This window comes from Channa argus, chromosome 6, assembly GCF_033026475.1.
Source record: "Channa argus isolate prfri chromosome 6, Channa argus male v1.0, whole genome shotgun sequence".
NCBI classification, from domain to species: domain Eukaryota; kingdom Metazoa; phylum Chordata; class Actinopteri; order Anabantiformes; family Channidae; genus Channa; species Channa argus.
Genome location: NC_090202.1, coordinates 11,957,455 through 11,975,373, shown reverse-complemented (window position 1 = coordinate 11,975,373; position 17,919 = coordinate 11,957,455). Strand labels below are relative to the sequence as shown.

Below are 17,919 nucleotides of genomic sequence, written 5' to 3'. Positions count from 1 at the left end.
TTTTAAATTGCCAAATGTCTTGGTGTGAAATTTAAAAGCTTTAAAGTTCTGCACATTCAGGTCACAGCTATAAGAGCAATGCACTTGCATAGCACTGGATTTAGAAAAAACTACCCAAGTTTATCAGCTTTAAATCAAAGAAGTAGTTGAAATGACAGTATTTATATATTATATTTAATATAATTTAAATGCAAGACACTTGCATATTTGCCTAATTTAAAGGGTCTCTGCTTGTGTGAGTGCACATGCGCTGACTTTTCTTTTTTTTTTTCCCCTGCAGGGCATTGGTGGTAATTATTTTGGAAATACCAATTAAACAAAAATATTCTTTAACTACTCTGCCGGGTGTTTTTGCATCTTTCTGAACACTAAACAGAGAGAATGAGGACAAAAACCCAAATTGTTTCTTTCAGTCTATTATCATGAGCCTATTTTATTTGGGTTCCAACCAACATACAGCCTGATGCTGTGAGACAGAAACACATTGATGTTTCTCACACAGCTGCCTTGCTTTCACATTCCTCCACCCACACCAACAAACTAAGTCTGGTAATTCATTCTGCAATCCTTTTTAAATTAATGCTTTAGTTCTTGGGCCCACATATCAGTGTCTGACTGAATGAAATCAAAGGTAGTACAGCTCTGCTAGGTACAACAAAGAAAAGTGCAGAATGGGTAGTCAGTAGTCACAAGTCCCACAACCATAAAACTCTCAACAGCTCTCATTTGAAAGTTGTACTTGCATACTCTTGTAATACCCAAAAGCTCACATTTGAGAAACAGTGTGAAACTATTTCATTGGAAAAGTATGACCGTAAATATGACTGTTAGTAATTAGTAATTCCAATACACTTTTTGTGTTTTAATCTGTTATTTGCTCTAGAAAATGTCAAAAATAGTAAAAATGTCATCACAAGAGCCCAATGTATCCAAGTTGAAATGATATATTGTGAAAAATAAATGGTTTTAAATGTTGCATACAGTATCTAGTAGTGTCACACACTTGATATGAATAATTTATTAATTCACATTTTACAGCCCACAATGACTATACCATCCCACTTCATCAATTAAAAAGGACCATTCAAATAAATATCCTTTAACCTGTGGAAACAAAAATGCCTCACCTCACAGGTTCACAGTTTGTCTGCAAGTGAAATAGCAAGATTATTTTTAAAAAATCTAGTAATAATTATAGTATTTATTTTGCATTCCCTTGTTGGCAGAACAGCACCCAACCCTCCATCTCTAAATACAAGTTCAGTAGTTCATGTTGGCAAAATATGTTTCCATCCCAGAATAGGATCAACTTAATGTCCTTCTGCTTAGGATCCTTTTGGATCCTTCAATCACTGATCTAAGACTCCTGTTGTTCTCACACTACAGAGAGCAGATAAGTCCTCCTACTTCTAAGATTTCACCAGCTCCGGCTTTCAGTGAAAAGCATAGAGAAGGAGGAGAAAGGTGCAGACGCCAATTACTGTGCCGAGGATGAGGGAGTCCCTTCTTTTTCGCAGGTTGATTCGCTGAATGAGATTGTTGATGGCTGGAAAACGATCTTTAAAAAAGTCCAAAGTTAAGGAAGATCACAAATATTTTATTTCCTGGATTTCAACAGGTTTGGCATAAAAATTTATATTTGCCTTTCAGACTTTATATCAACTAAATAAAAAGTGTGGTGCATAGGTAAATACTGTAATTTGATAAGCAATGTAACAAATCCTCCCGTATAATTCCTCATATTAAAAACCACTTGCCATTACAGAAAATGGTAAAATCTGAAGGATCTAAAGTTAATACCAAGAACCCTTCATCTTTCAGTTTCTTGGGTGCTTTCTTCCTTCAAGTTCCTCACACACAACGACAATCAGTACATATAGCTTAAAGGATACTGGCCAGTGTGTTGACCCTGCTCTGTATGGACTTTAACAAGCCCCGCTGGGATGTCACGTTCTCCTTGGTTGCCATGGCAATGCTAAAAAGACAAGAGTAAGGAGTTAGTTTAAAAATGACAATGCATCACTTGGTTGCCACCTGCTGAAGATGACTCGACATGTGATTTTAAATTCAATTCTATTATAATCATATTTGTAAACATAAATATTTGTAAGCAAAAATTCTATAAAAAGGTATTTATGGCCACAACAGAAAATGTCAAAAGTGTGCTGATATTTCATTTAATTTAGTTATGTGTGTATTCAACAAGTGTTAATGGTTCACAACCATCAGCAAAATGAATCCAAAATAAGTATTTATATATTTAGGCTGCTTAAACAAGTTTGTGATACAGTAAATGTCCTAAACAAAGATTAAGTGTCTGTAGGGCATGTTGCAGGCTTCGGGTGAAACAAAAATTATCCTATCACCTTCTCCTTCAGTTTTATGCAGGTGCCTATTGTGCACATTTGAGATGCCTCGAGAAAGGTTTAAAATTGCTGTGATATTGTATCTGTTTTGTGGTAAAGCTTGGGTCTCAGCAACTTTAAGGGCAGCTGGGCAGTAAGCAGGAAAAGTGTCAGGCTCTATGTTTGAGATCCGCGACACCTGTTACACACAATAATCAATAGAAACTACACAGCCCACCTTCAGTTCTTTACTGAGATCAGAGTGTTTGTGATTTGCTCTCAAAGTCTATTGTTACAACTATCTCATCATCACAACTGGATCAAATGATGTCCAAAAATACTAAAGCAAGATATTAAAGCATCTGTTGGCTTTAATACAGACCATGTTGAATTTATGTCTAAAATTGATAACATTGACCAGTATTTAATTAGTATTGAACAACAAAACAGTGACACACATCCCTTTGCTAAAATAACCGTGGCCAGGAACCATATTTAGCAGGATAGTTTACAGTTAAAAAAGCTGCCTATTTTCTTTGGTGGACAAACTGTTTGTACATGATCTCAGACCTGGTTTGACATTTTTGTCCAGTTTTTTCTTGTTGCTTATCAGATGCTGTATGAACAACTAACAAAATATACACAATTAGTTACCAACAGCCTGGGTGATTTATCGGTCTGGCTACAAGCCAGTCGCTTTGGCAGATGTTGATATTCAACTGCAAGCAAGGTTGAGAAAAGTCTTCACCGTGTTATACTTTTATGTTTAATGTGTGTGTGTGTGTGTGTGTGTGTGTGTGTGTGTGTGTGTGTGTGTGTGTGTGTGTGTGTGTGTATCTGGTATCTACTACATTCCTTTCTGCAGGCTTGTTTACTATGTACAAATCAATAAAATTATCATGTTTCAGGTCAACTACAAAATAGTTTTAATATGCTCAATAAACAGGTGGAACAACTGTTTATTTCTTTTTAGTCATTAAGTAACATTAAGTGTTAAACAGCAGTGTGAAAAGCAATACATGCTGGCCTCCAAGGACCAACTCCTCCCATCCCAGAATGACAGAGCCCCAGAGGAGATAGGTCAAAACAAAGTAAATGAAAGCACCACAGCTGTTTACTCTTTTGACTGGCCTGTGTGTGCGTGCACAGGTGCCAGTGTGTGTGTAAACTTGAGACCAGATTGTGAACAAGTTAAGACAGATTTTTTGCTTGTGAGTATGAGGGAGTGAGGTCATGGCATCTCATTCAGTTGGAAGTTGCTGAGGGGATAGTCTGCAGTCTTGGCCCGGGGCAGTGTTTTGGGAATCATGTTCTCCTCAGTCAGGAAGAAACACTTTGCTGACTCTGGCAAACTCAACGAGTCTTTATCTCAGTGTTAACCAACTCATGAGAATCAGAGCTGAAGATTTGACCCACAAGCTGTATTTGACAATTTTGTTGCTGTTCAACGTGACCAAAGAAAGTCAAGCAACCTGTCAAGTGAAGTAAGCGGAGGTCAGTTTTTATTCATATATACTTTTTAATTTCATAATTAAGTCAAATCTGAACACAGACATGGTGCATGTTATACTTAGTTACTTTCCCAAGAATATCATTATCTCAGATGTGCAGTGCAAATCCGTCCATCCATCATCTTTAACTGCCTATTCTGCTCAGGGTCATGGGGGTTGAGGCCTACCCTTCCTGGCACTGGCCGAGAGGGTACACCCTGGACAGGTTGCGTCTATCTCACATAGACAGACAACAATTCAAACTCATTCAAACATACAGACAATTTAGAGTCACTTATTAACCTAATATGAGTTTCTTTGAACTGAGGGAGGAAACCTAGTCCAGTGGCACTACAAACAAGTATTTAGGCATACTTAATTATCTAAAGGAGAGAGGTGGGTCGCAGGTCTCTTTCATAAATGGCCCCTATGCCACATGTGCGTACAATGAAATTCAATTCCTCAGTCAGTGTTATCATTTCTGCCATATAGTGGCTACTGAACAATAGGGCAAAATAAACAAGGATTATTTTTCAGCATGTGTCCAGGCCAAGCTATGCAGGTTTTGACTCAGGTTGAACATGCAAATAAGACAATAGTAAAAGGGCAGCGGGTGCTGTCAGATGGAAGTTTATGCTTTAATATACGTGCGAAACAGATAGCAGGTCTTACCTTATTGTGTCATCCATCAGTCGGTCGGAACTACAGACAGAGGGACAGAGAAAGAAGAGGAGAAAGAAAAAAAGGTTGGTAGGCAGCTAAGCGTTGATCCATGTAAGTCTATCAGAATGCTCAAGAAAGATATAAATCCCTTAATCTGTAGCAACTGTAGCAACATATGTAAAGACATATTATTTAGTCAGTGATATTTCAATAATACTTAAAGTTGCTAACAAATAACCGAAGCTACTGTTAAGCTATTGAAACTCTACAAAATAAAATGACTGTGTAGTGAGTTGTCTTATTCATCTTTTCCTTGTGATGACTCTAAACTAAGTAGACCCAGAGAGGATTCCACTTTGGTGATCCTGTAGCTTGATATCACGGATACCTGACCCCCACCCCCACCCCCACCCCACGCACACCTCTTATGTAATACCAGTTTTGTGTCTCAGGTTGCTCATAGACAGCATTCCTCTCAGTGGTTTATTTCCTAATTGGAATCAATTTGGCTAATGTTCCAGCAAACTAAAGTAAACCAAACAAACAAAGTTGCAGGGATTGTATTTCGTAGTTCAACATACATTCAACAGCTCCACATTCTCACTGTCCCAGTCATTATGTAGTTTCTGTTAAGAGCTTAGCATTCGTATGTATTCAACAAACGTCACAGAAAGAGAGTTAAGGTCGATCACAGACTACTACTTTACTGCTTTAGCTTTATGTGCAACACTCCACAACTATCTCCAATTTTGACCTAAACCATTCCCTCATACATTAACTTGATCATCTAATGCTTATCCATAATGCTGTGTTGCTTTGTCATGATGAGTACAACTCCTGAGTTAATGCACAGGCAAGAAATTTCACCAGTTACATTGAAGCTCTCAGATGATTGGAAAGTCACTTTAAAGCCAAATACCTGCTGGGACAAAGCCAAGCTATTACCTTATGTTTCAACCCCTTTTGCCAAAGTAAAGCCTATTAAATGAAAACTGTACTCCAAACTGATACCAATTCTATGTGCATGTTCTAAATATATGTATATATACACACACAAACCTGTGTGTGTGTGTATGCTGTCCAACATCATAAGAAATGGTTTATAGAACAGTCTGTTCTTGGAACACTGCTCCACACCAAACAGCTACTTAGCAGAAGTTAGTAATACATCTTTTGTTTTTGTCACACTGAAGCTTAATTATTTTTAGAAATCAAATCATTTAGTGCAATGGGAAGGTAACTGGCACAAGATTCAGAATAAAGTCTGGCAGGCAAGTTTGGCACAAGTGGAATGTGGGAGCACGTGGGTGCATCAAATAATTCAGCAAGTACCAAGGAAAGTTTCTTTCATTATTATGTAATGACAAAGTCTGAAACAAATAAAATGACAAACCATACAAATCCTCTTAAATAGGACATGGTTAGGTGAAGGCCAGACAGCCACATGACACTAGTCTTCAGTGAGAATAGAAAAAAGCCCCATAGTGGAGGAGACTCAGTGAGAAAACCTTTTAACTGCCTATCAGCTGACAGCATTCACTTTGTAAATCAGAAGCTGAAGAGCTTGGCTGTGACAATGGCTGTGGTTTCTTCCATTTCCCCTCATCAGTGTTTTTTTGCTGCAGTCAGTAAATCGCTCATTAGCCCAACAGATTATGAAGAACTGTTATATACATTATGTGTTAGTCAGAGAAAATGGTTAATGCAGTTGTATATTTGGTTATGTACAACAAAAAATGAGATCAGATTTTCAAATAAGCCCTAAAACTACATAACTTCAACAAATACGTTTTTTATGGTGAGGGTGGCTCTTAGTGCCAGGCAGCATACAATGCCACGTGAACCAGACAAAGAACCAGACGAAATCAGTAAGTCTGAAAGGGAGACAATGAAAAATTATGAGTTGAAGAGAAGAGCTTGAAGGCACCTTGAACTGAGCTGAATGCTCACTTATTCTGCCACTATAGGACTCCACTTTGTGAATATGCATAACCAAGAGGAGAAAGAACATCGAAAGACGCATTAAAGAAAGAACCACACTTCCAGGTTAAGATTGAACTCCAGGCACATTCTACTGAAGGCAAAGAAGTATAGATAACACTCAATCGAATGCAAGCAGATGTGTGTCAATTAGCGTGTAAATGTGCCACGCCACACACCGACAAAACTGCTGTTGCAAAAAACTCTCATTGGTCAGGAGGTCCATTTTAGTGTAGCCACTACCATTAGAGCAGTTCCAAAGTGAACTTTTAATGGACCTTTCTCTCCCACCCTCTGGTTTATTCATGAACACTGACCATTCTTGTAGTGAGTGATGGAAAAAAAAGATTTACATGGAGGAAAAAAACATACAGAGTAATAACAACAGCCCTCATAGTAGCTCTAATAACTAAACAGGCTGCAAGTCACAGATTACAAGCACTTGCTAAAGTGTCAGTCTTATTTAACTTAAACAGGTTCATTCACTACCAAGAGAAGAGGCCACCTTAAAAAGTAATCAAAGCATGTCTGCCTCATTATGTTCTGCTGAGAAGGAATGCAGGCTGAAAATCATGGGATCCAACACTTTAGTCCTTCCATCTTTTTCAACAGTATGTGGAAAACCCTACGATATGGGTTGGGGTTTTTAATAAGATAATTTCTCTCATCAATATGCAGCAGTTGTGCTGGATTGGCACAAGAAGGAAACAGTAGAGCAGTTTTCTCAGAGGTCTCATAGTTCGAACCACAATCCCCCTGACACAACATGGGAGTATCCGTGTGACTCGTGAAGCTGAACTGACAGAATGCTAATTTGATTCAACTTCATTACAAAATTAACTTAACAAGTCTCAGGCAGCAGCAAATGTCTTCAATTCATTTAGTTCAAAAATATATTCTTTTATTACATGTATTTTTTTTTTGTGAACATATTCTTGAGTGCAAGTATGTCAGAGCAGATAAAGCCTGTTTTTAAACTAATTAAGAGGTCTTTAAAGGGAATAACAAAGTCATTGTTTTTCCAAGAGGAGGAATGAGGAAACATACATTTAGCCACAGAGAAAATCAATCAGACTGCTTAGTGTTTATTTGTTATGTCCTAATTACAAATCAGATGTGTTCCTTGCACCTGGGCAATGTAAAAACTTTTCTGTGGTTTATTGTGTTTTGTTTGAGTGAATGAATATCCTGCTGAAATCCAATTTTACCTTACAGGCAGGGTGCCTCTCACACCCAGGTACACATAGACAGATTCCATAAACTTCTCTATCTCATGCTGTTCTGCAGTGCTTGAGAGTCAGCCAAATTACAGGGCAGGACTTAGGTTGCTGGCAGATCACAGATTGACCTGTGCCAGTATGAAGAGTATGCCTAACTTTAAAAAGACCCGTTATGTAATATAGTAAATGTGCTTTGGAATTGCTTGAATGATTCCAGTGAATGTACTCTCCCCCACAATTAGTCTAAACCTGTCCCTATTGATATGTTCTCTAACAGTGGATTAATCAATCACAAAGGGTTCATTCCTCCACTGGCAAGGTAAACACTCAGACCCCATCTACATTTTCTGTATCCAGAATTTGACATCAAACTCTAGATTAATGAATGCAGCATAACAAAATTCTCCCATCAATTACAAAGTAAAAGCACAAAGAGATGCCAGAACTTAAGACGCTAGCATCAGCAATAACAAGGCTTTTCACTGTTATTCCAGATGGCTGTTCTGCACCATAAGAAACTATTCCAGCTTTTCTGTCTGGGAAGCTCTGCTTTATCAGGAAAGGCTGTACAGGTTTGCAGCCATACATTTTTTCTGAACTTACTTTCTCAGGTGCTCATGCTCCTTAAGAAACAATTCTGTTCTTCTGTTGTTGACCCCAGAACCACTCTTGTATGTCCTGAAAAAGGCAAAGAGATTGAACAATAAAAACGACATAGCCACTAATGAATGAAAAATTTGAAACAATACTTGATTCTTGTGACACATTTAGTAAAAAAAAAAAAAAAGTTTAAAAAAAAGGTTAACTAGGATAACTAGGAAACCTAGGACAACTAAACAAAAGATACCCTAAAACAAAGATCTGAGATTCTGACAGATCTAGGTGGCAGTTATTACAGTCAACAGCCTTGTACCTGACAGTCAGCTGTAGCTATTGCAGTATAGCTGGTGCTACTGACACTTGTCTGAATCAGAATCAGTCAAAAAAAATGGCTATCTATGTCGTTGTACTTAAAACAAGAAAAACCCACAATGGTCACTAAAATAATACAGGCTGACAAAACGAATGATAAATTAATAACAATCGGACAATGCTTTTGACTTGTGGTTCAACAGAAGCATTTTAAAAAACAAACTAATAAAACTGGCCTGGATAGAAATGATGGTAATTTAATATTTTGTTGCACAACCTTTTGAGGAAATCACAGCAATCAAGCCATTTCTGTAACTCTCAATGAGACTTCTGCACCTGCTGACAGGTGTTTTGGTCCACTCCTAATGAGCTAACTGCTCCAGCTGTCTCAGGTTTGAAGGATGCCTTCTCCAGACTGCAGGTTTCAGGTCTTTCCACAGATGTTCAATAAGATTTAGATCAGGGTTAATAGAAGGCCACTTCAGATGTTTTGTTCATAGCCATTCATAGGGTGTTTTTAACTGTGTGTTTTGGTTCATTATCCTGATGGAGGACCCATGACCTGAAACTGAGACCAAGCTTACTGACACTAGGCAGCACATTTCACTCCAGAATGCCTTGATAGTCTTGAGATGTCATTGTATCCTGCACAGATTCAAGAAACCCTGTGCCAGATGCAGAAAAGCAGCCCCAGAACATACGACCGAGCCTCCTCCATGTTTCACAGTAGGTACAGTGTTCTTTTCTTTGTATGTTTTATTTTTGCGTCTGTAGAGCTGATGTGACTTGCCAAAAAGGTCTAGTTTTCTCAAATCTGTCCAAAGGACATTCTCCCAGAAGCTTTGTGGCTTGTCAATAGGCAAATTCCAGTCTTGCTTTTTTATGACTTGCTTAGTGTCCCGTCAAGTCCTCCTCAGTGGTCTTCCATTTAGTCCACTTTGGACCTCTAATCTCTTTGGAAGTTGTTCTGGGCTTTTTGGCTACCATTCGTATTATTTGTCTACAATTTTCCTCTTCCGGCCACCTCCGGGGAGGTTAGCTACAGTCTCGTGGATCTTAAACTTGTAGTCACAGGAACATCAAGACGAGGAGATGGTCTTACAGCCTTTACCTTTAACACGTTTGTCTAGAAATGTATTTGTAATCTCCTAAGACAACTCTCTCCTTTGCTTTCTGTGGTCCATGTTCAGTGTGGTACACACCAAGATACTAAACAGCATAGGCTGATTGATTGTGATGCTGATTACAGGACACACTTAAGTTTAACATGTCCGTAGGGTCAAATTATTTTCAACCTTTTCTAGGGGTGTCATCATTTATGTCCAGTCAGGTTTGATTAAGAACTACAGTAAATTACACTGAATAATCTACCACATAAGAGAAAATTAAATTTTAGTTTTAGAGTGTCACTGTCTGCACGCTTGTTCTCACACGATCATGTACGTTCTGACATTCTTCCCAAGTCAGGTGACACAAGTTAATGCATAACAGACAGATTCCCCATCAGGTTTAAACCCAAATCAGTGTGTGGGTCTGATAAAAGGCCTTGCTCATTTCAAGTACAGTGGAGCTGTCCTCCAGGTCTATATCCAACTTATCTTACAATTGTACAAAATAAGCAATATGATTCACTGACAAAAAGCACTGCCATAACTGCTGAGTAGAACATATAGTGCATGTAGTCAGTGCAAATGCGACATTCCCTGTACCTGTTTTAAGTAAAAGCATTCTTGTGGTTCACCAGTGGAAAGCCTAATGTAAAGCAGCAGAAGATGTTTTAAATTAGCACTAACTTAACACAATACATTCTACATGTATGGTTATATTAGGGCAGACCAGAAACAATAAGATTGTTATGGTGGTTAAAATGTTGTAAGTTTAGAAACCTTGTTATGTTAGAATAGAACTACTAACATACTAAAACCTGACTGAAGCAAGCCTTTCAAAACGTCTGCCTTCTCTCTGGTTACATGCAGGCCACACATGTTGAGTTAATTATTTTACAAAATGCAACTTAGAAGGCTTGAGATGGTCATCCTGTTTCCAAGCAGTTACATATATTACAAGCTAGTCTGATTCATGCTTGCTGATTCTCTTAAAGTATCACTGAAAATATCAAAAGCTTGCCATGCCACAACACAGCTAACAATGCCATATTGGACAATGGAAAAGAGCCAAATGTGCTGGGGAGCCTGACCTCATCCTCTCCTTCCGTTTTCAGCAAGCTGGGTTAGGCTTTATGTGTTTGTCACTTGCCTTTTTATTCCTCTACCCACTTCCGCTAAAAAAATTTAACAATCATTAATAATAAATCCAATGTGCAGTGAAGTAGAGCCATTAAGTCATAGACTGAGCCACTGAATGATCCATGTTTAGGTGCAGAAAATTGACAAAATTCAGCATAAAGAGTTAAAATTACTAGAAATGTTGAAAGGGGCATCATTAGAAAGGATTTTCAGTTGTTGTCAGCTAATTTTGTTCACTTTAGCTTATATGTAACAATTACTTTACTACAGCTGGTGATAGTACAATTTCTATATGCATCATCTTTGTGAAAGACCATCATTTTTATCTGCATATTGTTTGCGTCATACAATCTTAATGAAGCAGTGTGCTCTCTTACCGAACTATCTGGTAGCAAAGCAATCAAAAGTTGATTGGTGGTTTGTTATACCACTCAGAGAGCAAGCATCACATCCCTTCTCTTTTTCTTAATGTAGCTCAGAATCTGTGGACAGCTGACTCCCAGTGCTCTCATGGGTTTCTGGTCATTTAAGACAGCCCGGCCCCCCATGCTCGGTGAGAGCAAGATAAACAGCAAGGGAGGGGGAGAACTATGTAACATAAGAGTATGCACACACATAGTACACCATAAACATCCTACCACACCCAGTTAGCTGTAAGGAGTCCAAGAACAAATGTGCCTGCCTCATCCCTAGTGTATACTAAATTCCGTGTACCCACACTCACAACAACCTTTCAAAGTGGCTGCCTAGGATCCAAGCTGGCTGGCCACCTGAACATCATTGCTGATGTCGCCTTGGGGCTAGTTCTGCCTGTACTGACAGCCAGCTTCATCACTCCATGCTTTTTAAAAGGGCACCAATGTAAATCACAGGCTAGTTGTCATTTGCGATGTTGACATTTTGAATCAAAGTAGGAGCAGAGGGAATGTTAGGTCTGAGCTCAGCTCTGCTCTGTGCTGCTGTTATGAATGGCAGGGCTGCAAGAGATGTATGAGTGTATGTGTGTTTGTGTGGGTTTGAGAAAATGTTATTCTGAGTACACTGCATGATATTGATAGAGGACTTGAAAGAATATTGAGATGCTTACATAAATAAGACAGTCCGCACTATTTCTTTTAAGAATCATGCATCTTTTGTGTTTGCATTCTAAAAAAACCTTGATACCCATAAAAACCCACATAGTCTCCCGACTATGTACTCCTGGACAAGTTTTCTACTGCCCTCTACCTGACTTAAGACGCAACCACAGCAGACACAGACACTGCAGGTCACTATACTAATGATATCTTCCAGCGATTAGGACACATTTCATGGCCTTAAAATTTTGCTTTCACAGCAATTTATTCAGCAGTATGAAAGGTCTAAGCTGGCATTGATCAATTCATCTCATACTTAAACTTGATAAAAGTAATTGCGTGGGGGTCTTGTTATTACCCCACCTGTAAGGTCAGATGGTTCTCTCATTACCTGCCCCCCAGACACATCACTGAGTCAACAGCACTCGTATGCATTAGATTCATCGGCACAGCGCTTATTAGTGACACTCTTAGCAATGTGATTTAATGAGAAGACTGGTTTAACTGTTGCATGTTTGGTTGACCTCAAGCAATTTTACTGATTTGATATATAATAAAATTTTGATTAGTTATGTTGAGTATGACTTCCAATTATCATAAGATAAGGGTTTAGGGTGCATTGATACCAGTAGTTTAAAATCGGCTAACATAAAAAAATGCAATTATTAACGGTATAGGAATCAATGCAACACCAAGAGAATACAAATTCATAAAGAAACAATGGAGTTCAAAGGGAAAATTGTTGAGTATTTCAAAATCAAATCACAGAGTGAGCTGTACAGCCTGGATATGTTGTAAGCTATATCCATCTATTTTTCAAACTGCTTTTTCTGTTAAGGTTTGCGGGGGTGCTGGTGTCTTTCCCAGCTGTCATTGGGCAAGAGGTGGGAGTACACCTTGGACATGTCCCCAATTAATTTAACTACATGTCTTTGGACTGTGGGAATAAACCAGAGCACCCAGAAGAAACCCACACAAACATGTAAATCCACTCAAAATGGCTGCTGCCCCTTAGAAGTTATAGCACATTCGTAGTTAGTCTTTTGCATTAAGTAGCAAGCCAAACATATCCGCACAGGGAATATAAAAGTATCCTGTGAAACTGTTTACAACCTGTTATATATATATTCCCCAAATTGAGCATAGGCATGTTGGTGTATAATCACATATTCACATGTGAAATTTTAGCAGAAAAATGAGAATTGAAGGAATCAAATTATTAATCAACCTGTCATTAAGCAGACATGCCTAAGGGTTAGCTCTATTTGAAGTTGCCTTAGTAGAGCTTAATAGAAAAAGGTATTATATAAAGTAACTATTATAGCCTATGAAACATGTACTATGCCTGTGTGTCGCAGACTATCTGCATACTCGATGGATAGAGGGGGATCAATAAGAATCCTGCAGTGCTCACTGTATGCTTAGCTTTACAGATCAATAAGCCATTACAAAAAAAAAGAAAAGACTTGTGGTCTAGGAGACCCTCAAGTCTCATTTCAATACACTCACTCAAAACTGAGCCAACTGAGGAGACGACACGCTTTCTTAACACAAGGCCAAAGAAGCTATAAATCTTCTCGGGGTTTAATGGCCAACATTTTTCAAGTGCGTGCCAGGTGCTGTACATCTATAAAATAAGATGTACAGCATAAAGGCACAGTGAATAACGTGGTTTGCAATGGCCATTGTTATTCCTCTAAACTCACTAGGATCCAACACATGCAATTTTAATTGTGGTGCCTCGTTAGGTTTCATGTGAGCAAACAATAATGGACAATGTGTAAGCTCTCACTACAGATTTTTTAAACCCATGATTAAATATATTCAATGGGTTATCAACAGTTAAATGCATTAGAATTACATTTCCAGCATGAATTATAAATAGTCAGATCGTATGAGGGGACTGAGTACTCACTCAATGTCCTTTCTGACAGACCCCAGTAGGTCTTCCCTTTCGCGGATGGCCAAGAAGTTGCCTTTAGTTTTGTTGAACTCATGTGTGTAATCCTGAGTGAAAAAGGAATAAAGTAACATTAAGAGGGGGTGTGGAAAGATTAAAAGGTAAACACCAAGAGGTACTGTATATAGAAACACTGAGGCATGCATTTTTAAGAATGTTTGCTTAAACTCTTTTACAGAAAAAAATAACTTGAAGTACAATACATATAGATGAACAAGAGGAATAAAAGTAAGGAAAAACAGTAAACCTGTAGGATGTCTCTGTGTCTCTGGAGTGTGTGCATGAGTGCAGCATTGAGAGAAGCTGTGCCCGGGGTGTTGGTGAACTCTGCCATCTTGTCATTCACTGCAATCAACTAACACAGTGATGAATACATGACATGTTTATAAACCCATAGGTTTAACAGAATCCCAATATATTTTACAACACATAAAACACATACTACTACTACTACTACTACTACTACTACTACTACTACTACTAATAATAATAATAATAATAATAATTATTATTATTATTATTATTATTATTATTATAATCAGCGAAATACATGCAACATGTCATTTCAGGGATTTCTTTCATGTCAAAAAGCCAAATGTTGGCAGTAAAGAAGTAATTGCCTATACACCCTTTTGTGGCCTGAAATGCACAATATTATGAGAGTAATGTACCTATTTCTGACCTCTATCTGTAACTTTAGAAATCCCACTGCTCTGTTGAAGAAGTCATTATTTAACTATTTGGTAAAGAACATAATGAAAGGCATTGGCTCAAATAAAAACACTGTTTTTACAACAGTCTTGTCTGTTGGCCTTTTATGAGCCGCTGGCCCTTTATTTACTTACTTTGGTCAGCAGCTGTTCAATCTCCACTGACATTGTGTCAAACATCCTGTCCTGGGTAGAGTTGTTGAGAAGAGGAGTGGTGTCTGACCTTAAGGAGGAAAACAAAAACAAAAAAAGAAAATTATTTGGAAAGCCTACTTTTAGCCATGCGTTTGTTCTAATATAATGTATCATGCTAAATATCACATTTCTCTTGATAGTTAAATATTCACTAGTGGTGATTTCAGTTATTTCACTGACAGAATTAAATATTATGTTTAGAATAAATCCCATCATAAGGATTGTCTTACACAAGTGGATTCAGAGAATCTAGACTGTGTTAAAACACTTTAACATGAACTAAGCCAAAATTAAGCAAGTCTCAAAGGTTAGGAGCACCTCATCATGGATGGGAGGAGAAATAGAGTATCCTGGAGTTATCCTGTAAGAGGAGTTTGTAAGGAATGTTCTGGAGGTGAAAAGAGTATCCCTTGGGGTAATGGAGGACTATATCTTGTGCCAACGTTGTAACCTGAAAGAGATTAGTGACTGCAAAGTACTGGCGGGGAGAGGATAGCCAGACAACAAAAGATGGTGGTGTGTAAGTAGTGGGTGGAAGGGGGGAAAAAAAGGAAGAATGTTGTGTTTTCAGGGAGGAGATGAGACAGGCTCTGTGTGGTCAGGAGGTCCTTCCAGATGACTGGACCACTACAGCAAATGTGATCAGGGAGATAGGTAGGAGGGTACTCGGTATTTCATGGTGAAAGAGGAAAGTGGACAAGAAGACTTAGTGGTGGAAGGAGGAAGTTCAGGATTGTTTCCAGGTAAAGAGGTTAGCTAGGTTAGCTAAGAAAAGTGGGACACACAGAGGACTCAAGAGAGTATACAGGAGTATAGAGAGATGCAGCGTAAGGTGAAGGTAGAGGTGGCAAAGGTTAAACAAAGATCATATGAGGACTTGTATGCTATGTTGGACATTAAAGAGGGAGAGGTGGATTTGTGCCGGTTGGCGAGGCAAAAAGATAGAGATGGGAAGGATGTGCAGCAGGTTAGGTTGATTAAAGATAAGGATGCAAATGTATTGACAGTAGCAAAGATTACTAAGAGTGAAGTGAGGAGAGCCTTGAAGAGGATGAGGAGTGGAAATGCAGTTGGTCCTGATGGCATACCTGTGGAGGTATGGAAGTGTCTAGGAAAGGTGGCAGTAGAGTTTCTGACTAGTTTGTTTAATAAGATCTTAGAGAGTGACAGGATGCCGGGGAATGGAGAAGAGAAGAGAAGAAGAGAAGTATGTTGAGTGGTGGCTTTTGCACAGTACTGTAGATTCAATGTATTGTTCCTAAACACTTCCTTCCTTCACTGGCAAGCCTCCACACACAAGCCCTCAGCCAATGTTTGTGGTCCTTGAGATGATTAAAGACATGTTGGAACACTTTTTGTATAGTGAGTTTGAGTTTATTGGTAATTTCTATTATTAAGTGGTTATTTTCACACTATCAAGGACATTCTCTTACATAAGCATTTCCCTAAAACAGGTTAAGTAATAGACATGTACCCAATAGCACAATGAGAGACTTGAATTACTTATCACTTCTGAAACCTGAAAGGTCCTTGAAAATTACAATTAACCAATTATCAAAATTGTTGGAGATTCATTTATTTGAATCCCCACTCACATAATCAACTAAATATTTTCATTTGTAAATCAGTTTTTAACCATTATATCAAGGAAACTCTGTACATCAGTCCAAATTCAGTCCAGTATGCCTTGCCTTAAATTACCCCGGTAATAGTTTGACTTGCTGGGTGTACTGGACTATTAATTGTGTGTCCAATCAAGCTGCTTCACGTTTGCCATGCTGCTTGTAAATATCCTGTATGACAGACACATGTCTAAGGGGGGGTTGTTAATTCAGCATATCTGAAAGCAGACTTGAACTTACGTCTCTCCTCGGCGTCCATCCCTGGAACCACTGTAGCTGGTGCACAGTTTACTGAAGGAAACCAACTTCAAATCAAGTTCATTTTCCAACTGTCTGGCCTGCTTTCGCAGATCTGTAGCACAGACCAAATATTTTCAGACTCATTCATACATTTATACAAGTTATGCACTTACAGATAAATGAACTTTGCTTTTGCTTTGTTATAAGGGAAATTTTGTCATTTTTACTCCACATTTGTAGGGTAACTGTGTCTTATTACAGTTAAAGATATGTCTAGGTCTGGGCGTGCATTTTACCATCTTTTTCAATAACTTGAATATGGTTTAACAAACAACACATTTTTGGTAGTATCAATAAATTATTAATTAATTATTTCATTAGGAGTGTGCAAACAGCATCAGTGTTCATTATTATTAGTGTGGCAACTGTGAAGACTTTATTAATGTTATTTATAACGTTTTTTAGTTACTGTCTGAGCTGTGTGATACGGTAAAGATGCAGAAAACAACTGTGCACACATCATTATATAAGCATTTTACTTAAACATGTTTTTCTGGATTAAACGTGGGGTGGAATTGTGTTTCCACTTTTAAAAATGGTCAAAATTAGCAGTGTCTGAATAAGCCACAGCCAGAATATAAATCATAACTAAGGTAATATAACCTTTTTATTTGTCATTTCTTTGCTCTCTCTTATTTTGGTATTGGCTATTATATGTGCACAGATTTGTGTTGTTCAGATAATGAGTAGGACTTTATTGTGCTGTAATGCAATAGGTCCTCTAACACATTCCAATTAGCGATAGAAAACTTGGAAAAAGGATTATTATTCGTGTCTATGTAATATGTATAACAGCTCTCGATGTGCCAAGTGAGGAACTGTTTACAGAGACGACAAGGATTTAACAGCTTAAGAAATAAACGTTAACTTAACACGACGATATGCAGTCATTCTGAATACTGTACTGGCAGTTGTTGTAAATCATGTTTAGTGTAAAACGACTATAATATCACGTCCTCACCTTCCCAGTAGTTGCTGCTTCCAATTCCTGCCATCTTTGTTGTTCTGCGACGTCACCAAGTTCCGGGGTGTGTCACGTGTCACTTCATTTATTTAAAGGGTTTTGCCGCCCTCAGCTGGGTCTGTCAGGCAGCCCGACACCGAAGCTGTGCATGGTAAGTGCGTAATTTTCATGATTTCTGTCTTTAATTCACAACACAGTGGTTGGATTACATCAGAGACAACAGAAAATGTAAGGAA

The 17,919-nt window shown here is 38.3% G+C and overlaps 1 protein-coding gene across 2 annotated transcripts; it reads right to left on the bottom strand.

The window, feature by feature from the left end:
• Window positions 1–928: 928 nt before the first annotated feature.
• Window positions 929–17,838, bottom strand: gosr1 (golgi SNAP receptor complex member 1). 2 transcript variants are annotated; one of them, XM_067506451.1, is made up of 9 exons: window positions 17,681–17,838; window positions 16,660–16,771; window positions 14,738–14,825; window positions 14,140–14,247; window positions 13,848–13,939; window positions 8,302–8,376; window positions 4,508–4,537; window positions 1,893–1,975; window positions 929–1,558 (listed from the first exon to the last, which is right to left on the bottom strand). In XM_067506451.1, the coding sequence occupies exons 1-9, from the start codon at window positions 17,712–17,714 to the stop codon at window positions 1,434–1,436; spliced, it is 747 nt and encodes a 248-aa protein (XP_067362552.1). In that variant the 5' UTR covers window positions 17,715–17,838; the 3' UTR covers window positions 929–1,433. The 2 variants fall into 2 exon arrangements, with proteins under 2 accessions (XP_067362552.1, XP_067362553.1); XM_067506452.1 differs by lacking the exons at window positions 16,660–16,771; window positions 17,681–17,838 and adding an exon at window positions 15,116–16,073.
• Between the last annotated feature and the right edge of the window lie 81 nt (window positions 17,839–17,919).